This window comes from Chaetodon auriga, chromosome 1 (genome assembly GCF_051107435.1).
Source record: "Chaetodon auriga isolate fChaAug3 chromosome 1, fChaAug3.hap1, whole genome shotgun sequence".
NCBI classification, from domain to species: domain Eukaryota; kingdom Metazoa; phylum Chordata; class Actinopteri; order Chaetodontiformes; family Chaetodontidae; genus Chaetodon; species Chaetodon auriga.
In genome coordinates, this window is record NC_135074.1 from 1731954 (window position 1) to 1755346 (window position 23393).

The following is a 23393-nucleotide window of genomic DNA, read 5'->3' on the forward strand; positions in this document are numbered from 1 at the left end:
GATGGGGCAAGTGTCATGTCAGGTGTACATGGAGGAATGCAGAAACTCATACAGGAAGAACTACAGAGGGAGGTGCCTTATGTGCACTGTTTTAATCACCAGCTTCACCTGGTGGTAGTGAATGCCATGTCATCTGATAAAACACTGGAGAACTTCTTTGGTGTATGTAACGCTCTCTACAAGTTCTTCAGGAAACCTACAGTAGCTGCAGTCTACACAGGAGAGAAGTTGAAGCGGCTGCTTGAGCAACGGTGGACTGGCCATCTGGCCACAGTGAAAGTGATCATAAACAGCTGTGACGACATTGTCCACCTTCTACAGGAGATTGAAGGCACCCTGACCATTGGAGCAGATGTGCGAATTGAAGCCACAGGGCTTTTGAAGGCCATTACCAAGCCCAGTTTTCCATTCATTGCCTGTATGACACATCAGATATTGGGTTTGCTGGATCCCCCCAATACTGCACTCCAGGCAAAATCCACTGACCTCTACACTGGTGTCCGTCTTGTCCAAAGTGCACTTGAATGTGTGGAAGAACTTAGAAGTGACAGTCAGTTTGATGCACTTTGGGAGAGATGCACAAAAGAGAGAGAGATTACAGAGCCTTCTTCTGCCTCGCCCTCACAATCCAAATGACGAAGAGAAAAGATGACCAGTCACTTGAAAGACTTTGTGGTGGAAACACCAGTTGGTCACCGTCACAAAGAAGTGGGAGAGAAGACAGAGTGCAAAAGATTGTATTTCAGTACTCTGGATGCAGTAGTGGGAGAAATGACTGCTAGATTTAATGAAAGAAATAGCCAACTAGTGCAGGCGCTGTGTGCCGTACACCCAGAGAGTGAACATTTCATGGATGTCAACAAAGTTAATCCTCTGTTGGACTTGACAGGGATAGATGCTAAAGAAGCTGAGTTTACTGTGGCAAAGCACTTTTTGAAAGATGAAATGGCCAAATCTGACAAAAACAAAAGCTGGACAACGCAGGACATTTTGAAAACATACAGCATGTCTCTGGCAGCTATGCCAACTGTCATAGAAACACTGAAGCTCAGCTTAACCTTTGGCGCATCAACTGCAACATGTGAAAATTCATTCTCAATGTTGAAGAATGTGTTCAGTGAACACAGAAGGAGCATGTTGCACAAAAGAAAAGCCCATCTGATTCAGATTGCTGTTGAGAAGGACCTCACCCAAAAGTTCACTGGAGAGTGGAGAGAGAAACTGCTGAGAAAATTCAACACATCTTCAAGGAGGCTGCAGCTCTACTAAGTAAAGGTATGCCATTCCTCTAGGTGGGCCTATATTTTAAATAGAATTCTGTTTTACTGTGCCCTATGTTATTTTTATGAGCTTAGTTTAACCTTTGTCATCTCTCTCTGTCCAATAAGGGTCCTGTGCGCCCTGGTGGTGTCAGTGTGCCACTATCCTGGAAGTGCCTTCACAGAAGACTGTCTCCACTCCCATAAAACCTGCACCTTTTGCTGTGGTATGGCGATTTCTGTCTGATTAAATGGACCACACAGGTTACAATTATTTTTGTTATTTATTTTTCTGTTTAATATTCAGGGTAAGAAACATCTGTTGCTAGATTGTCTGATGGGTGAGGTAGCCCAGACTAAATGTAGCCTTTTTTGTTGTTCTGCTACAATATTGCTGCAATAAAGCATTTGAAAGACACTTTAAATATTCTTGTTTGGCTAGTATCATTTGGCTTGAAATGACGGGAAAATGCATAATTTAGTGTTGCATAACGTGCCAGGCATGTGCACCCCCTCTGATCTGAGATGCACCCCTAGTCATCATTTTCTAGAACCGGCCCTGCCCCCACTCCAGCCCCGTCTCACTGGGGCCCCACTTCTTCACACCTCTCCAGGCCAGTCGTCTCCCCTCAGCTGCAGTCCTTAACACCTCAGCTCCCCTCAGACCACTCTGCTCCAACCCCCATTGTCATCAAGGTCCCACAACCACCACCTCCTGCAGCTCTGGACTCCCCCCACAGTCACCCCCCTCCCCCCTCTCCATCACTATGGACCAGGTGAGGAGGGAAATCAGGAAGACAAAGGCCAGGAAAGCCACAGGCCCAGACGCCATCAGCTCCAGGGTGCTCAGGGAGTGTGCAGACCAGCTCAGTCAGGTGGTTCTGTACATGTTCAACCTGAGCCTCAGTCTGGAGAGAGTCCCAGCCCTGTGGAAGACCTCCTGCGTGGTGCCGGTTCCAAAAACAGCCCATCCCAGGGAACCAAGCCACTACAGACCTGTCGCCCTAACCTCCCACCTCATGAAGACCATGGAGGGGATCTTCCTCAGCCACCTCTGCGCCCAGGTGAGCTCTGTGCTGGACCCGCTGCAATTCGCATATCGACCTGGCATCGGGGTGGACAACGCCATCACCTACCTGCTACACCGGGCCCTGTCTCACCTGGAGTCCCCCAGAGGCACTGTGAGAGTCATGTTTTTTGTCTTCTCCAGTGCTTTCAACACCATCCAGCCTTCAATGCTGCAGGGGAAAATGGAGGCGGCTGGTGTGGACCAACAGCTGGCAGAGAATCGCCTACACCTGCTGAAACTGAGGTCCTTTGGTGTGTGCAGGGCTCTACTCCAGACTTTCTATGACACTGCAGTGGCCTCTGCAGTGCTTTATGCCATAGTGTGCTGGGGAAGGGGCAGCACAGACACAGACAGGAAGAGACTGAACAAACTGGTTAAGAGAGCCAGCTCTGTCCTGGGCTGCCCACTGGCCTCCATTGAGGAGGTGGCAGACATAAGGATGTTAGCCAAGCTGACATCCATCATGGACAACTCCTCCCACCCCCTGCACCACACTGTGAGGACCTTGAGCAGCTCCTTCAGCACAAGACTTTTACATCCCCCGTGCAGGAAGGAGCGCTACTGCAGGTCATTCCTGCCCACAGCCATCAGACTGTATAACAGTGCACAATAACATAAACTCAAATGCAAGTTGTACTGATCACATCTCACATTTTTCCTGTTTTCATGTGCAATCTTCATTTTTAAATGAGTGGTACGTATAAGTAAATAAGTGTGTACGTATTGTATATATTGTAAATTACCATAGGGTATATAACACTTGTGCAGTATCTTCTTGTCTTCTTGTTCTCTGACTTCTTGCACTCTTTCTTGTTGCTGCTGTAACGTGAATTTCCCTCCATTGTGGGATAAATAAAGTCTATCTTATCTTATCTTATCTCATCTTATCTTATCTTAAAGAGATTTCAAACAGAGAGAGACCACTGGCAGAGGAAGTGAGAGAGCTATGGGAGTATTACACCCACAGAAGGAGAGCGCTCCACTCTGCTGGGTTGTCAGTACAAAGGCACCATAACATTGTTTCCAAATCTTGGTTTGCCCTCTCTACCTGCCTGTTAGACTAGGGATGGAAACCAGATGTAAGACTGTGGCCCCCAACGCTTTGGCGAAAGCTTTCCAAACCTGAGAGATGGACTGGGGCCCTCGGTCAGAGACATTTTCATGGGGAATACCATGTAGTCTGATGACATGGAGTGTGATTAGTTCAGCTGTTTCCAGAGCCAAGGGCAACTTCTGTAGAGAGACAGAAGTGTAAAGTGAGCAGCTTTAAAGACAAGACCAACAACTGTGAGGATGGTGGGTTTACCTTGGGAAGGTGGAAATCCAGTGATAAAGCTTCTTGTTTCTGCAATATGAGACCAGGGTCTCCCAGGTATGAGGAGGAGGAGACCGGCTGGTGCTCTATGAGAGGCCTTGCTACGAGCGGAGGTGGTACAGGCCACAACATACTCGCAAGCATCAGCCTCTAGTGATGGCCACCAGAAGTGCCGCCTAAGCAGTGAGATGGTATGGTTCGCTCCAGGGTGGCAGGCGAGGCGGTTAGCATGGGTCCATTTCTGCACCTGTGAGCAAACAGTGTGTGGTACTCTCTTTGGGTCCGTTACCTGGATCCGGATGATGCTGTGGGCCTCTCTAATCACCCCTCAATCTCACAAGAGAAAGCTGCGATGACTCGGTCCCCGGGAAAGATGGGTTCAGGTTCGCAAACTAGCGGGACAGTGCATCAGGCTTGGTATTTCTGGAACCAGGTCTGTAGGTGAGTTAAACCTGCTGAAGAACAATGTCAACTGGGCGGCTATTTTATTATAGTCCCGGACAAACCTGTGATAGAAGAAGGGAATCAGAGAAAACGCTGAAGCTCCTTTCGGGCCTCTGGGACCAGCCACTCCTCCACTGCTCTGATCTTTTCGGGATCAGCCTTCAGGCTGCCCTCCTGAATGACAAACCCCAGAACAGAGATGGTGTTAGTATGAAACTCGCATTTCTCTACTTTGACAAAAGTAGAGAAAGTAGAGGGTAGAGTAGTTCTCTAGCAGGCAGGAGAGCACCTGTCGAACATCATTGTGTTGTTCGTCTGGACACTGGGAAAAAAATCAGAATATCATCTAAGTACACAAAGACAAATTGATTTGGAAAGTCTCTAAGGATGTCATTAATCAGTGCCAGAAATACTGCAGGAGCGTTGGTGAGCTCAAAGGGCATGTACTCAAACTCGCCGGGGGTTGTGTTGAAAGCAGTCTTTCATTCATCCCTCTCCCTATACGGACCAGATGATAGGCATTACGTAGATCGAGTTTCGTGAAGATGATAGCTTCCTGTAGACAGTCAAAAGCAGCGTTAATGAGAGGCAGCGGGTATTTATTTTTTACAGTGATCTCATTTAAGCCCCTGAAGTCAATGCATGGCCTAAGGGTTTTGTCTTTCTTGTCCACAAAAAAGAAACCCATGCCAAGAGGTGAGGAAGAGGGGCGTATTATACCAGCTGCCAGAGAGTTTGATATACTGCTCCATCACCTCCCGCTTTGGATGTGATAGGCTATAGAGCCGGCTGGTGGGCAGGGGCGCGCCTGGGAGGAGGTCGATGGAACAGTCATAGGGTTGGTGAGGAGGAAGGGACAGTGCACGCTCCTTGCTGAAAACTTCCTGGAGGTTATGGTAGTCAACCGGAACGGAGGACAGGTCTGGTGGATCTGGAGGAGAGACTGAACTGCGGAGGGCTCCACCTGCAGGAGGGAGGGCTGAACGGACACAGAGAGAGTGGCACTGGAAACTCCACCACATAATTCTCCCCTGTACCCAATCGATCTGGGAGTTATGGAACCGTAACCACGGATGTCCTAAGGATGTCCTAATGGGGCATGTGGAGATTGAATGAGGGTGAAAGAGATTTTCTCGTGATGATTACCAGATATGATCATCCTGACAAGGGTGGTGCGAAGTGCTACCTCCATCATGATTTCTCCATTCAGAGCATAGGCTCTGACAGGCTCCTTCAGCTCCTCCAGTTGATAGCCAGTGTCCTCGGCAAACCCTTTATCCAACAGGTAATCCTCCGCACCCGAGTCAAGAAGAGCTAAGACAGAATGAACCTCCTCCTTCACATAGACAGAAGCCTGTACTTGAAACTTGTGTTTACCTGGGGATTTGACATCCTGGGAGACGGGACTCGTCAGTACCCCAAGATCTACTGACGAGCCGGCCCTTTTGGTCGAATGGGGCAGACAGACAGAACATGACCAGACTAGTCACAGTACACAAACTCACCTGCTCGGATCCTGTGGAGGCGCTCGGCAGAGGACAAATGAGCTCTCCCTAGCTGCATTGGCTCTTCTTCCGTAGGCCTGTTGGAGGGCAGTTGTGGATGTTCAGCTCGGAACCCAGACGCCGACAGCGGCAACCGCCGGGAGTGAGGAGGAGATATGGTGGAGGCTGTAGAAGTTCTTCTCTGGTGCCGTTCTCTCAGATGGTTGTTGATAAGGATGAACAAACCTACCATTGCATTCAGATCCAAAGGTGCGTCTTTGGTGGCGATTTAATCCTGTAATTGGTTCGGGGGTGACGGCCTGGGGGGTTAACTGCTGCGCGATCAAACAAGCAAACTGGGCCATGTGGCGCGAGAGCTCGGCCACCTGAGACGCCATATACTGATAGACTCGTAGAGAGCCTGGAATAATTGCTCATGCTGACCAAGTAGAACTCCCTGGATCGTGACTGCTGTCTTTACTGGATCTGCTGGGTCCATACTGGCCGGATTGTTCTATTAGAGTTTTGCCTGAGAATTTAGGATGCAGACCAGAGAGGCATTTAGATGAAGAACAATATTAATTACAGTAGTAAATATGGCAAACAAAAGCGCACTCAAAAGAAGTGGAGGAAAAATGAAGAAAAGCACACTCCAAAAGAGAGTGGGAAAAACTAGGGAGCTCCGTTGAAACGGGTCAGAGGCAAGGCACACACTAACGCGACAGGCAGGCCACTGAAACACATCAACACACCTTGAGTAGCAGTTCATGAAAAGACATTAGCAAACTCATGAGGAGAGGAGACAGTGTATTCAGCACTCACACTAGTAGGAAACACGATCACGGCAAGAATTCAGAACAATCCAGCAACAGGTAGGAGAGAGTGCTCCCCTTTTATCCTGTGCCTTAATTAGTGTCATGCGCATCAGGTGTGCACCTGTGGAGGCGGAGCTGGTCAAGTGTAGAGACAAACCCAGCTAGACAGACAGGGAAAAAAGACAGACAACATATAACACTGGGGAAAAGGGAAAAAGGAAAACACTGGGAAGAGACAGGTCTGTAGGATTGGAACAACTGTTGCCAATATGGGTAACATATAGTGTTATTGCATGGTTAAGAAAAATACACAACTTAAAAAGTTGCACAAGATGTGAGATTGATAATGTGAGCATGTATTAGTGTTGATAACAGTAGTGTTGTTAAGGTTTGGAAAAACATTTAAATAAGTCTTTTATTTAGGACTCAAATATGCAGACCAGAGACAAAGTAAAAATGAATAAACCTAATTTATTTTAACAATAATGAAAAAAACCAAAGGCACGCTTAAAAGGAGTGGAAAATAAACAAGAAACAAAAAGTGCACTCAAACTGAGTGGAGACAAATGAACAAACAAAAGGAGCTCCATAACAAGGGTTGAGACAAGGCACAAACGCTGATAGGGCAGGTAGGCACTGAAACAAAAAGCACACTGTAAGTGGCAGTACAAACAAAAGAAAACCAACACAGACATAAACCGTACTAGAGAGAAATGCAACTGAGTACTCACACTGGGTATCACACAAGGAAGCTGTGAATAAATCAGGACAATCTGGCAACAGGTGACAAAGGGAACCTCCCTTTTATCCTGTGCCTCTAATCAGGTTGATGCAAACCAGGTGCACTGCTGGCAGGGCAGAACCAGGTAGTGCAAGACACACCCAGAAGACAGACAGGGGAACAGACAGACAGCCAAATAACACCAATCCCCCCACAATCTCAATGTCCAAGCCCTGGAAGGTAGTCTGTGGTACCTTCCTGTCACATCGGACACACAGTAACGAAGCCTCACATACTGTGGTCTGTTGGTGAGGTAGTCGATGGTCCACACAGAGAGGTGGCATTCTATGCCGGCTCCTTCCAGCTTCGCCCTGAGCAGTGATGGTTGGATTGTGTTGAAACCACTTGAGAAGTCAAAAAACATGAACCCTGCTATTCATTGCTATTCGAAGCGTCATTCATGCTTGAAATTGACTGTGATGTCTGGCTCAATCTTTGCACATGGGAAGAGAAGGAGGACCTTGAATTGACTCTGACTGTTTGGCTTCTCTGGTTACTATTCTTCATGTACCCTATTGTGACTGGTCAAATGATGTGTCATTTGGAGCCTCCAGAGGGTAATTGGAGGCAAGATAGCACCCTTCTGTTTACGTTTCTGGAAGTTTTATTGGGGAAAAATCACAGAAGATGAGCAGAAGACAAGCACATGGCCTGATTAGTTTCTTCATATAGGAGGCATCGTGAAGCTGTCATTACCAACAAAGGCTTTTTCTACCAATTAAATCATTTTCAGTTCACGTGTTCAATACTTTTTGCATGTGTCATTCCACTTTATTTCACTAAACTTAATTTATGGACTTATTTGTTTTGATTTCTCTTTATTGGTTGTTACTGACATCTGGTGAAAAAATCATTTAAATAGCCCTATTAGAAATATGTTTACTGACAAAAATGTTGACGCGTTCAATACTTAATTTCCCCGCTGTATGTATGTTATGTACAAAAAGGGGGTATAAAAATAATATTAACAATGGAAAAATTGAAAATTGCATGTGGCAAGGTGAGGATAATTAAGTACAGATAGTACTCCATAATCTAGAGCAGTGATTCTCAACTAGTGGGTTGCGACCCACTTTTGGGTCGTGGACCCATTTTCAGTGGGTCGTGGGCTTTTTCCTGGGAAAAAAAAAAAAAAAGTTACAAAAAAATCCTGTGCTTTTATTCTGAAGGGGATTTTTAATGCAGTGGAGTGACGCTTATTCGTGTCATGGCTTGGGTCGCAGCTTGTCATTAAGGGGTGATGGTGGGTCCCGAAGCCAGACCAGTTGAGAACCACTGCTCTAGAGAACTCTGTACTCTAGAGCAGTGTTATAGTGGGAGTATAAACGTGAACGTAGCATTTGCATTTATAGATGAGAAGAAAATGAACAACAAGAAATGTTTGGACAGTGAACTTTCAGAATGTTAAGGGATTTGGCTGAAGGTGCCATTGTGTATCACTATAAAGGGAGCAGTCTGAGTGGCAGTGCTGATGGGTATAGAGGTAGGAGGAGGTGAGGTGGCTGAGGAAGATGGGATATGATAGGTAGAGGGAGGAGAAGAGGGATGGGTGCTGGGATGGAGGGATGCATGTGCTCGGGTTATTTGTGAAGTTTGGGAGGAAAGGGGGAGAGGATGAGACAGCTTTGAAATGAGGAGAGGTTGAATAAGATTTGATTAGATGGAGGGCTTCTTCAGCTGTGGGATGCACTGTGACGCCATCAGTGTCGGCATGGAAGTGGCACCGGGAACCCAGATGTGCTCCAGATGCTCGTGTTTTGGGATGTGTCTGGGGCATGGTCTTTGTTCTTCAACCTAGTTATTGAACTTCATTTATCAAACATTGGGGATGCTACAAATTGAACCATTCCATTTCATCCCATTTTTTCCCATTACACACACACTAGTCCGGGACTGAAAGGTGGAGCTAGAAACACTGCAGTCCATTGATCAGAGAGAATCAGAGCACCGAGAGTCTGCACTGTCCTGTTTTTTTTTTTTTTTTTCCCAGATTTTCATGCATTTGTTACTTCCAGGCTGGATTATTGCAATTCCTCACTATCAGGCTGCCCCATTTCTTTAAATGAAACATTAAATTAAACTAAATACTATCCAGCTGGTCCAGAATGCTGCAGTACGTGTTCTGACAAAAACAAGGAAAAGAGATCATATTTCTCCCATATCAGCTGCACTGCACTGGGTCCCTGCAAAATAGAATTTAAAATCCTTCTCCTTACCTGCAAAGCTCTAAATGGTCAGGCACCATTTTATCTTAACGAGCTCTTAGTACCTTATTACCTCACTAGAACACTGCGTTCCCAGAATGCAGGCTTACTTATAGTTCCTAAAGTCTCCAGAAGCACAATGTGAGGCATCAAGCTCCTCTCCTGTGGAACCATCTTCCAATCTTGGTCCAAGAGGCAGACACCTCTACATTTAAGTAGAGTAAAGTAGAGTAGCGTAGAGTAGGCTTAAATCTCTCTTTTTTGATACAGCTTAGAATTAGGGCTTGCTCAGGCTTGCCACGGACCAGCCTTGAGTTATGCTGCTATAGGTTAGACTGCTGGGGGACTTTCAATGATACACCAAGCTTTTTTCAAACAAAGGTTGTGTCCCTGTTGTAATACGCAACTACATACCAAGGAAAAAGCAAGGAGAAAGAACAAGAAACGCGTGTGCAGACTGATTGTATGGTTGAGTGGGTGACAGAGAATGCAGGAAATGATGGTGAATGTGAGTGGAGCAAAGAAAAGGTTAGCAATAAGTTGTCAACTCAGCAGTAAATGTTCAGTGTAGGTTACAGTATGTCAATTAATAAATGCTGCAGCTTCTCAAGACCAAGAAAAGTCTCATCTATTGCTTACAAACTGCTGGAAAAGTGAAAGAGGTTAGCTCTGAAGCCCCAGTAACAACACAGCCTACATTTAAGAGTAACGTCTGCGATGGAAACGCAAAACAGATCTAAGGATTAGGTACATTTTAGTACAGGTTGCATATGGGTTCTGAAAGTACTATAATATAGTACTAAATAAGATGTGTTTTCCACTGTGGCGGAGTGTTGAGGGCAAGTTTAGGAGTCAGTATAGCACTATGAATATGTTTGTATGTGTGTGTGTGTGTGTGTGTGTGTGTGTGTGTGTGTCCATAGATTACCTGACTCACAGGTGAAGGTGCGTGAGGTGTCATCTGTAAAGACAATGGCCACTGCCTGTCGCTTGGTATCTCGAGGCAATCGGGTGATATTCTTGACGTTACTAATCTCTGTCACCTAGGGCAACAGGATGAAGGTAATACAGTTAACAAAGTGGAAATCAGGGCTGATTACCTTACTAGTCAATGTTTGATTAAGATGACATCTCAGTAACATCTGCTTGAAAAAGATGTGACAACTATTGTTGAAGCTGAAATGTTTATTTGATTAAAGATTGAGAGGGTGATCTGACTTGCTGGTTCATTAAGGAGGTATAGCTGACACTTCTGAAGATAACTCAAAATACAGTATAAAGCCTTTTTCAAACTCATTCATCATCATGTCTTCAGGTGGAAAATGGCAAAACATTGAGTTTGATTAAAGCACAGGGAGTTATTCTTGAGGATTAAGTATTCCAGAAGTAAAAATCTTCTTCATGTTCTTCATTGACAATGCTGGATGATTTTCAGTTGGAGCAATTCCAACAGTTGGATAGGAATGAAACTAAAAATTAAGTGCATATGATACCAAAAACTCACATTCAGTCTGAACGTACTTCAATAATCACATTCACTAAAGTGAAATTTAATTTCAAAAACATGTCTGAGAAGGCTTGGTCAGTTCATTGTTCTGTATGGGACAACATTACTGTTTTGTACAAAAGTGAAACCTTATGTAAAACTTCTTATATGTCTTAACATTATGATCACAGTGAAAGTATGGAAAAAAAAAGAAAACATGACTAGGTGGAAACCTATTATATTGCTGGACTCAATGTGCTTTATTGTGGCAAAGTTGTATTCTGAAGCAGCATATTACATGACTTGATTAAAAAATACTATAAATGCAGTTGTAGAAATAATAATTTCCACTCATATCTTAAGACGTTTGACTCAATAGACAGTTTATTCTGATTCTAATTATAACTATTCTAATTATGTGTTGACTCCCCCTGCACTTTCATTTGTTTCCATGCATTGGATGCCTCTCGTTTTCTTTGGTCTGTATTGCGTGTTGTGTCAGAGTGACTGTTATTTAGTGTGCTTTAACCGTGCTTTCTCCCTCATGCCTCTCAGAACATGGAGAGCTGTTCTCTCCCCTACTCTACTCTTTGCTGGACTGTTTGAGTGTGTAACCATTGCCTCTCTGCCTCTGACAGGAAGAGGCTTTTATGTTGTTATAGATTTTCATTCCATCATAGCGGATATCAATTGTCAGGTGTAGCTGACTTATTTTCAAATTTGGTCAATTATGAATTACCAACAGCACTACGCCTAACACGGAGCACCAATAGATGTAGGTGCAGCATGGTTCTAATCAAATATTAAATAATCAGGCATCATCAATACAAACAAATACAAGTTCATTGATTCTGTCTCACACATTATACTAAACTATCAATTTGGAACTCGCATTAATAATTAAATTAATAACCCTTCAACTTTTAAAAGTTGAAGGGTTTCAGAGTTAGTTAATAGTAGAGGTTGGCAGTTAAAGTGGCAAACACTCAAAACTGGGTTTTTCCTATAACCCCTCTTTCATTGTCCTCTTGATCTTGTTTGACCACATGGAGAGTGTGGGTGCAGTTTGTCAGACTCGCAGCCTGGAAGAGTTCAACATTACAATTTGATTGGACTTTATTTTAAAATGAAATAACATAAACACAAAAATGTTGTTTGTCGATTCCTTTCGTGTAGATGTTCTGGCTGAGGTCAATGACGGTACCAAAAGCATCCATTTTGTCACATCCAGGCCAGTTTTTACCTGCTACTCCTCAGCCACGCCTCCCTGTTCACCTGCACTCTTGCTTGTTTCCCAATAGCTTTATCAGTCTCACTATATAAGGAGCACAGTTACCACCATTCACCTGCCAGATTGTCATTGTTCATGCTTGACTATCCGGCTATCTTCTTCTATCTTTTATCTTCTTTTCCAGCCTTCAACTTCATCTGAACCTGACCCGAACTCCTCGTCTGATCCTGTTCCTGTTACCTTCGCCTGGCAAGATACCAGATCTGCTTACCCTCTAGGTTTAAAAGAGCTAAAGTTCCGAATTTATATTTGTTTCTGTTGAGTTGTGGTTCTGCTGTCAAATGATGCCGTCTTTGCTGTGCAGTATTTAGATGGTGCAAGTCAGAGGAAGCTGGTCTCTCCTTTTGTTCTCCTTGAAGAGTTTGCAGCTCAGTGCTTTGTTGCTCCTGTAAAGATAACTGGTAGACTTTGCATCTTAGCTGCCGCTGCTAAACTTATTTACTCTTGGTTATGCAAGTTGCAGTACTTAGCTAACCAGGAGTCTCAAGAGTCTCTTGCATTGCTGCCATAAGAAAAGGGTTTGGTGAGTCTGCTCCATCTGAGCAGACAAACACATTGAACGCAAGTTCAGTATAAGGGGTGAAAGGCCATTTCTGGAATGTACTAGAGTATTTTGTTGGTCCAGTCAATGGATCAGATGACAACTAATTGACTACTCAATGTAAACACACACACACACACACCTTAGGACAGGCTCTGATATAGGCCGACTTCTCATCTGGGTATTTCTCCAGACGACGAGGCCCTTTACTGGATGACTTCTTGAACACCAGCCAGCAACGGCGATAGATCTGTAATATGTACATGCATGCATGCACAGACACACACCAAAACACACAGAGACAGGATCAAACTGATTTAATATTCAATACTACTTTCATTTTAGTCAGAAACAGTGAGTTGGTCAAAAAGCAAACCTTACGTGATAAAGCAAAAAAAGTATTGTACATCAACACACACAGCTTTTATCTTGAGCCATCAAATATATAAATTATAACACATGTAAGTAGACAGCACACAAGCAAATGAAGAAAACATAATCAATTTAACAAAACAACAAGAAAAGCCATGCTGCAAAGAGGCAAAACACAACCAAATTGAGAAACCCTTTACAGTTTTTGCCCATTGCTTGAATACTATTGACACATGCTTAGACCATAGTAACAAAACTTGACGTTTGTGTAACTTTACCTTAAACACAGTGTAACCATACCCTAAACAAAAGTGCTGCTTTGCACTTTAGTTGCAATTCTGCTTTCGTATATATGACACTTTCTTTATGACACGTTCATAAATGAAATCTCAGGGTACCATTAGGAAAACACATCCATTCAAAATACAAAACACATTGGGTAATTGGAAATACTTAGATACACACCTGAAAATACTTACAAAACTGAACACCAGTCAGTCGGCCACAAATAGGCCTCAGTTAAGCCATTTTGATATTTTACAAGCATGGAGGCAGGGAGAGCAAGAGGCAGAGGTAGAGGAAGAGGAAGACAAAGAGAGAGAGGAGTAGGAAGTGGTCGAAGAGGCTATGCACGTAGCGATATTTCAGATGATATTAGAGCAACTTTGGTGGACCATACGATAAATCATGGCCTGACAATGAGGGAAGGCGGGCAGAGTGTCCACCCACATCTAAGCCAGTTCACAGTTGCATACATCATAAGGATGTAATGTATGAAATAGTATGTAGTGTGCAGGAGCAAGTGTGTTGCAGAATTGCAACTGAAGTGCAAAGCAGCACTTTTGTTTAGGGTATGGTTACACTGTGTTTAAGGTAAAGTAACAAAAACTTCAAGTTTTGTTACTTTGGTCTAAGCATGTATCAATAGTGTTCAAGCAATAGGCAAAAACTGTAAAAACAGTGAAAATGAAAGACTGCAGTGTTTTCTATAAAGTACACTAGTGTGTTGCTGCTAATCTCAAAGTGTATTTGTATGATGCAAGTATGTATCATTTTGTCATCAGAGTGACTTTTTGACAAAGGATTGTTAGGTTTTGATAGTAGTTTCAGTTTGAAATAGATGTGAATGTTTTATTTCCCAGTGTTGTGTCTTATTTGCTTGTGTGTAGAGTTTTGACACAGTGAGCCAAGTTTTGCAAAAAGTGTTCAAGCAATGGGCAAAACTGTCAACGAATGCATCGATATGGCACAACAGTTTTGTGCCTTTTTAGTCAGGCTTTTGCCCTCTGTTTTATGTTGAACACAATAACACACAATTTTCCAACTATGTAGAAGCGGTGTATTTAGGAAATCAGAAACTGAATAAAAACAGTAAAAATGAAAGACTGCAATGTTTTATATAAAGTACACTAGAATGTTGCAGCTAATTTGAAAGTGTACGCGTATGATGAAAGTGTGTATCATTTTGTCATCAGAGTAACATTTTGACAAAGGATTGTTAGGTTTTGATAGCAGTTTCAGTTTGACATAGATGTGAATGGTTCATTTCCCAGTGTTGTGTCTTATTGGCTTGTGTGTAGAGTTTTGACACAATGAGCCAAGTTTTGCAAAAAGTGTTCAAGCAACAGGCAAAAACTGAAAGATGCACGGAACACGCATAAATGACACAACATATAATCCATTTCGTGTTCATGTGTTCTGTAAATGTGTTTTTTGTATTTAGGTATGTCTTCTGTGTTTGGTTGTGTTTTCTGTGGTGTGTTCTATAGTTGGTCGTGTTTTCTGTATTTTGTTGTTTCCTGTATTTAGATGTGTTTTCTGTGTTTGGTTGTGTTATCTGTATTTAGGTGTGTTTTATTTGTATTTAGGTGTGTGTTGTGTTCACTGTATTTGGCTGTGTTTTGTGTATTTGGTTGTGTTTTCTGTATGTAGGTATGTTTTCTGCATGTTGGTGTGGTTTATATATTTGGTTGAGTGGTTTGCATTTGGTCAGGTTGTCTGTATTTGGTGGTTGTGTGTTGTCTGCATTTGGTTGTGTTTTCTGTATTTGGTTGTTTTTTTGTGGTTGGTTGTATTTTCTGTTTGGATGTGTTTTCTGTGTTGGGTTGTGTTTTCTATATTTGGTTGTGCTCTCTGTGGTTGGTTGTGTTTTTTTGTTTTTGGATGTGTTTTCTGCATGTAGATGTGTTATCTGTATGTGGATGTGTTTTCTGTATTTGGTAGTTTTCTATAGGTAGGTGGGTTTTCTGTATTTGGTTGTGTTTTCTGTATTGTGGAGTGTATTGTATTGTGGCACTGTATTGTGCCACAGTACAATACAGGTGGCAGTAGCCACATTTGAAGTACCATATGTCAACAGTGCAAGTCACTGAATTTTCCACAACAGGGCCCTGCAAATATTTTACAATAAAAGTAATAAAAGAAATTAATTCTGCTGAATTTGTATTAAGAGTATGTACCAGGGCAAACAGGATTTCGCAACCTCTTCTCTGTTTCTACTTTAGTTAGTCACTCACAAAATGTACCCAAATGAGCCTGAAAAATCTGGCAAAAAGTCTGTGAAGTTTTTGCTTTCAGCTTTGAGTTTTATGTAAAGGTGGAGAGTGCGACACAGAGACATGTCCAGAGAAAAAAAAGACTCATAGCTCTTTCTGAAAACACTGCATGTCCTCTGGCATTCTGGCCATGTTTTAGAAAACACTATAAAACAAGATAATGAGCTCAGAGATCTAGAAATGAAATGCACCCTTTTCTGAAATTCGCACTTCAAATAAGCAAGTGTCATGTGACTTTCTGTTTTAAGTAAAGTTATTCATATAGCGTGAACCTGCAAGTCAAGACTTCCATGATTCTGAATATTCTTAAAGGTGTATATGAGAGATGTATAAGATGTATATGTAAGATGTATATAAGATTGGCAAAAGGCATAAAAAAATGAGTAGGCTAAATGCATTTTGCAACAAGGAAGCTGACCAATTTGGACTTTGTCAGAGCTTGATAAATTAGTCTGTGTTGCTACTTCTGTCACACAGTGATGAACAGTGACTCACCCTATACAGAGTGTATGAACGGATGTTAAAGAAGAAATACAAAAAACTCTTTCAGTAACAGCAGCACTAATGTATCACATTTCACAATTTCAAATCCCTTCTGTCTGAAATTCTACTGTCTGAAATTCTATATTTTTTAAGCCACGTTCTGTAAAATAGTCATTTTCGTTGAACTGAAGGGAACATATGTGATGAAGAAGAAAAACAGCTGACCAATAGACCAAATACCCATGCATCCACTAAAGTCTACTGTCGATGCAGCACTTCAAGGATACGCTAACGTTGTGCCCCCCTGTAACATCATTTACTCGCTCTCTCATGAGAGTTACTACTCTGGAATAACACTGACTCCAAACTATTTCACATCAATTTCATCTTTGAAGCTGTGAGAAGGGAGCAATTAGCACTTTGAATCTTCCCCCTTCCTCCGACCCCCTCCTATCTTTAACTTCACTAAGCACTCTTCAGAGATTTGTTTGCCGACAACGCAGGATGGTGAAGAGATATAGGCAAAGAGATGAAGGGGAGGAGGGAGATTTCTGATGTGGAGGGTGGGCTGAAAAGAGATTATGGACATGAAAGCTTAAGGGACGTACACAAAGTAAAAAAAAAAACTTATACTTGACACCAAAAATAAAGGGGAGAGGGGATAGGGTCAAGAGAGCATGTGGTTGGGCAGTAGGAGGTAACCAAGGTTCATACCTCTTTTCGAGAGAAATGTGAAAAGGAAATGAATGTAGAAGATGAAGGTGTGCATGTCCTGTGGTGGTGTGTCATGTACTGTTGGTAGTTGGGGTCTAAGAAAAACAGAGAGTGATCTGATTGTCTTTGTCAAAGTGGTGCTAACAACAACCACCTGGAAACACTGGAAACACTGTCTTGCAAAGGACCCCCAGGTCCTTGCTCCTATGTTCCAAGTTCCACCTCAAACCACAGCACACACAACACCGGACATGCACTTATTCACATCGACACTTAACCCATTCACATTATCATTACACTACATCAACACACCAGACACCGCCATGCTCACTCGATGAACTCTGATAACCTAAGACCTCTCCCAAAACAACAAAAATCAGCCACATCACTTTTTAATGTTGGCTCTGTTTTAAACAAGTCTTTTATTATCAATGACCTCGTTTTAGATAATAAGATTGATTGTTTATTTTTAACTGAAACGTGGCTGGGTACAGATGCGCCAGTTGTTCTCTCTCTCGGGTGGTGTTGTCCTGGCTGTGTCTGACCATTACTGTATGTTTTTTAGTATCACCAGTTTTATTCAGCAGGAGACCACAGTGAGAACAGTCATGAAATGCTATATTACCTCTGAAGTGGCCGCAAATATTATTGACATTTTAGATAAACATCCTCCAGTTTCTTTACCCGCACCTTGTGATTTTATTTTTGATGATTTTAACAGTAAATTAAAGACAACTATAGATATTGTTGCTCCACCAGTTTTAAAGAAAATCCCAACTAGGCTTACAATGCCATGGAGAAATGAAGACATTAGAAAACCGAAGAGAAATTGCAGGGTGGCAGAGAGAAAATGGAGGAAAAATAAATGAACGATTAACTACCAGATGTACTGTGAGCAACTAAAAATATATAACAAGGCTCTGAGAGAAGCAAGAAATAACCATTTCAGTAGAATAATCTCACTTCACAGTAATAACCCCAAAATCCTTTTTAACACAATCAACTGGTTAATTAATCCAGATTCCAGCAAGTTCCAACACACTCCAACACACTCTCTTTGTGAGGACTTTGCTGACATACTTGGTAGAGTAAGTTCCCAAGTTAAACCAACAACCTGCCTTTTAGACCCAATCCCAACATCACTTTTTAAAATATTTTATGGATTCTTTGAAGTTGAGCTTTTAAACATTGTAAATTGTTCTCTTCAGACAGGTGTCTTCCCTGCAGCTTTTAAAACAGCTGTAGTGAGTTCTCTTCTGAAGAACAATTTGGATGCTAGCATTCTTAATAACTACAGACCAGTGTCCAACTTACCACTTTTAAGTAAAATTTTAGAAAAAATTGTTTTTATTCAGCTGAATGATTTTTTACTTAATCATTCAATCTTTGAATGTACAGAGAATGCACTATTATTTTTTTAAGTAGACTCAGACACCTGGTTGGCCTCTCTGGCACTGTTCCTGGTAAGTTTGGATACATGATCCTTGAGAATACATGAAATAAAATGTGGTGTGCCCCAAGGATCAATTTTAGGCCTGATTCTTTTTAATTTATATATGCTCCCACTTGGCAGCGTCTCCTGATGACACAGGGTCACTTGATGCCCTTTTTAACTGTATTTTAGACATCAAATCCTGGATGGCAGAAAACTTCCTACAGCTCAACCAGAACAAAACCAAAGTTTTAATCATCAGTTCTGAGGCCCAGAGAGTGAAACTTTTACCAAAACTGCAAACATTGTCTTTACATTACAAAAACAGGATTTTATCATTTAAAGAATGTAGCCAGAGTCGGCCCGTTTCTCTCTCGGGTAAACACAGAGATGCCGATGCATGCTTTCATTTCCAGTCGTACTGATTATTGCAATGCCCTGCTTTCTGGTATTCCTAAAAGAAACATCACAAGTTTGCAACTTCTACAGAACTCAGCTGCACGTGTGCTTATGAGGACCAGAAGGCAGGTGCATATTACACTGGTTTGAGAATCACTGCATTGGCTCCTTGTGCAGTCTTGGGCCTTCTTATCTTTCAATATTGTTTTTACCTTATGCACCCTCGCGGACCCTCAGGTCCTCAGACACTGGCTTTTATTTACTCCCAGAGTGAAGACACAAACATACAGTGAGGCATCTTTCCAGTTTTATGGCCCCCGATTGTGGAGCAGCCTGCCAGAGGACCTGAGGGCCACAGAGAACATTGATACTTTGAAAAATAGGCTCAAGACCCACGTATTTGATTTGGCTTTTAACTCATGACCTTAATATACTTTTAATTTAATTTAATCTGGCTTTTATTTCATGTTCTTCTTATACATCCTTATAATCTATACTTTTATTTTGGCTTTTAATTAAATGTTTTTATATGTTTATATAAGGTTATTTTAACTTTTATTAATGCTCTTATATATTTTTATCTCATATGTTTTTATACTTTTATCCCATATATCCATTGTTTCCTCAGTGGGGGCCCTCTGTGCTGGGGGCTGTTATCAGCTGGGATGTTTCTTCTCCCCCAGTGCTAGCAGTGCTGTCTTTAGCTTCAGCTGATTCCTCTGTATTCAGCCCGTGTCTGTGTGTGTGTGTGTGTGTGTGTGTGTGTGTGTATGTATGTATGTATGTATGTGCGAGTTTACACAGTCACATTGTGGGGACTTCTGATAGTGTGGGGACCAAAATTGAGGTCCCCATAAGGGAGAGCCTTTAAAGTTTTAAAGTGAATGCAAGAGCCATTATGAGGGTGCCTGTGAAGTCCACAAAGGTGGACTGAGTGCAAAAAGCCAACAGTGCACCCAAGAAAAAATGTGTGAACTGAGACGACTATTGGACAATGCCAGGAAACATACCAAGTTAAAAAACACGGAGGATTTCATTATTCCTAAGAATTTTCTGGAGATGGTCAAAGGTGTCAAGATTACATGCAGCTATGAGAGCAGCACCAACACATTTGCCATTCCATCACTGGCAACTAAACTTGGAAATGCTTTGGTAAAAATCAGCAAGTTCTTAATAGCTCAGGGACTCATTTCCAATAACCAAGAGCTTGTAAAGCATGCTTCTGAATTCCAAGAAGTGCACAATGAAAAGTGGAATGCAATGGTTTCTGCAACAGCACTAAGGAACATTGTTGAAGCACAGTGGAATGCACCCACTCTAATGCCCTTTACCAAGGATGTGCAGAAAATGCACCAGTTTCTCACTAAAATGCAAGATGACTGCAGCACTGCACTATCTGAAAGTCCTTCCACAAAAGCCTGGACAGACCTGGAAAAGGTGTGTTTAACACAGACCATTTTATTTAACCGATGCAGGGAAGGAGAGGTAGCAAGGATGCCTCTATCTGCATTTTTGTCAAGGGACACATCTGATCCCCATGAGGATTTGGACTGGGCGCTGTCTGAAGTGGAGAAAAAGCTCCGCAAACATTTCTCAAGGATTGTCACCAGACAAAAGTGAGGCAGACCAGTTCCAATTCTTCTGACTCCAAAAATGCTCTGTGCTTTGGAACTCCTTGTTCAGCAGAGAGAGGCTTGTGGGGTTTTTAAAGACAATGGTTACATGTTTGCAAGACCTGGAGCCATGTCATATCTCCGTGGTTCAGACTGCATCCGAGGCTTTGCAAAGGCATGTGGTGCAAAGTGTCCCAGGGCACTGACATCAACCAAACTGCGAAAGCATGCTGTGACTCTGTCAACAGTGTTGAACATGACAGACACGGAGATGGACCAGTTGGCCAACTTTCTTGGTCATGACATTAGAATCCATCATGAGTTCTATCAACTCCCTGAGAAGACCCTGCAACTTGCCAAGATCAGTAAAGTTCCAATGGCACTTGAGCAAGGAAGACTGTCTGAGTTTCATGGCAAGAACTTGGATGAAATCACAATAGATCCAAATGGTATGTTCGATTTTTATTTAACTTTGTTCTACTGTCTTTATTTAATTATTTTCTCTTTTTTTCACCGTATTTATAAGATTTGTTATTTTGCCTGCAGAAAACATTGTGGGAGGAAGTGATGAGGAAGGTGGGTGCAGAGAGGATAGAAACAGTTCATCTCCTGCTGATGGTATGTTTCAGCAGCCTCACTTCCCATGTGTCGCACCATGATTAGGGTTACCAGTATATGTGACACCAGCGAGCTGTCAAGCAGCCAGATTGTTTAATTTATTGAAGCTTCATGCAAGAACATTGTCATGTTTACTATGAGATTTGTCCTGACAAGTGTTAAAATCTCAGCCTGGTATATGCTAATGTTCACATTGATAATCAGCTCAAACAACAGCACTAAAATTGCAATATATGCATTTTCACAAAGACATGCTTTTCTAAAATCAGCAGAAACAAAATGATTTCTGTGAGAGAGACAGAGTCAGAGTACTCAGGCTTTGACCATCAATAGGCTGGAGGTGTAGATAGACGCAGAAGTAAAACAGAAAGTTCTGTCACCTCAAAAATTGATCATTTATTAGTTTTCTAAAATTCAAATGTAACTGCAAATAAAAAAATAAATACAGAATTTTTAAAATTAAATTGTTTAATGCACTGATTTTTTTTTTTTTTTTTTTTTTTTGTGATTGAAAGCAGGTATTGTTTTTCCTCAGAACAACTTTCAACTTGTTTTTCTCCATCTTAAAAGCAATTATTGCAGTTATTACTCCAGTACATTTATCTGACAGTTGCAGTTAGTAACGATGTTACCACAATGAAAATTAATATTTTTGCACAAAAAATAAATGAAGCGCTCACACATAATGATGGTTTGTTATAAATTTAACAACCAAACAGGTTATACATTTACAGCAGACACTTGATAATTAATAAGTTGGTTGTTGAACAGAAAATTGATAATGGTTCAAATGTTATACATTACTTTAAAATTGTTTTAGTCTTGTTGCAGATATACCAATTTACCCTTTTGATCCTGTTAGTGTGAGTAGAGGGGTTAGCTTTGTATTATACCTGATGAAAGAGGAATTACAACTACAGTTCAAGGCAATATATATTTACAGTTAATTAACTGAATTTCTTTAGCTGTCTATCTCAGATTGACTATAGTTGAAAGGATGTATGGTGGAGTAACTGATTTTTCATGACCTTGGTACATTGTTCACTCTGGCAAGTATTTCTTTAAATTGTAAAGAGTTTTTGTGACATCACAGAAGTGTTATTTGAGATGGGTATCAGTAGCAAAAAAAATTTTTTATTCTTTTTTAGACACCTTGCTGACTGTAATTCATTCATTCATTCATTCATTCATCTTCTATACCCGCATATCCCTTTCGGGGGTTGCGGGGGGCTGGATCCTATCCCAGCTAGCAATTGGCGAGAGGCGGGGTACACCCTGAATCGGTTGCCAGCCGATTGCATGGCAACATAGAAACAAACAACCATTCATGCTCACACTCACGCCTACGGACAATTTAGAGTCACCAATTAACCTAATGAGCATGTTTTTGGTCTGTGGGAGGAAGCCGGAGTGCCCAGAGAGAGCCCATGCATGCACGGGAAGAACATGCAAACTTCACACAGAAAGGCCCTGCCCGACCCGGGGATTGAACCAGAGTGCACTACCTGCTGCCCCACCGTGCCGCCACAGTAATTTATTATCATTTAAAATTTATTTCAATGCTTTCCTGATTTAGGGTCTGCTCTGTCATGACATTGGGTAGTCTGAGACATTATGCTAAAGTTCTATTTTGTAACCTTGTTTTTTCTAATGCTAGATTGGGAAAGGGTCAAATTATTTCCCATTTATAAACCCTTCTAATCTGCAGCAATTATAGGAAAAGGCTGGTCACTGATCTCACATGACTGTGAATTTGGACAGAGGTGCCAAAGAAAACAGTCACCCATTATTAAATAACTGTTCTAATAATTTGTTTTAGGATTTGAGAACATAATAAAATCACAAATGCACTTTCTTTAGTTTTATGTTTTTGTTTGTTTTGCATCTTTAAACATTTGGTGTTAACATTTGCTGTTACATTTATTACCTGTATTCATTGAAGCTCAGATGAGCTCGATTTCTTGGAGTTTATCTAATGAACTGATTATCTGCTAGGAACTAAATGTAATTTATTTGAAAAATTACTAACTTTATTGGGGTGGTATTACTACTGAGGTTACATGTCAGTCGGCAGTCAGCTTGTCAATGCCCAGGGGCTGTTATTTCAGGCTAACAAGATCAGGGGCCTCATTTATAAAACATTGCGTAGAATCCATACTAAAAGTGTGCATACACCCAAAAGCTGAAAATGGCGTACGCCAAAAAATATTCGGATTTATAAAACCGTGCGTACTCACACCTGCATGCAATTTTCCCTTTATAAATCACACTCCACCTGGAAGATTGCGCAGGTGGATTCACCTCACATCCCGCCCCTGACACACCCACATTTTACCATGAATGGTCAGTGCAAAGTACCTCGTGAATGTCTTTGCATATAAATATGCCTGCTGATCAATGGCATTTTATGTTTGATCATGGCAGAGAAAAGAAAAAGACATTTTATGGAGACTGAAATCGAGGTGCTTGTGGGTGAGGTGGAGGCCAGAAAGGATTTTCTGTTTGGTGGTCACAGTAG

At 41.8% G+C, this 23393-nt stretch overlaps 1 protein-coding gene across 3 annotated transcripts in view; it reads right to left on the minus strand.

The window, feature by feature from the left end:
• The window catches only part of dok4 (docking protein 4), a 124083-nt gene that overhangs the window by 20289 nt on the left and 80401 nt on the right, over positions 1-23393 (minus strand). For 2 of the 3 annotated variants that reach the window (XM_076725430.1, XM_076724586.1), the window contains exons 3-4: positions 12832-12939; positions 10300-10414 (exon numbers count right to left, since the gene is read on the minus strand). In XM_076725430.1, the coding sequence (XP_076581545.1) occupies positions 10300-10414; positions 12832-12939 (223 nt within the window). The remainder of the gene's footprint in view (positions 1-10299; positions 10415-12831; positions 12940-23393) is intronic. The other variant, XM_076725801.1, reaches the window with a different exon arrangement.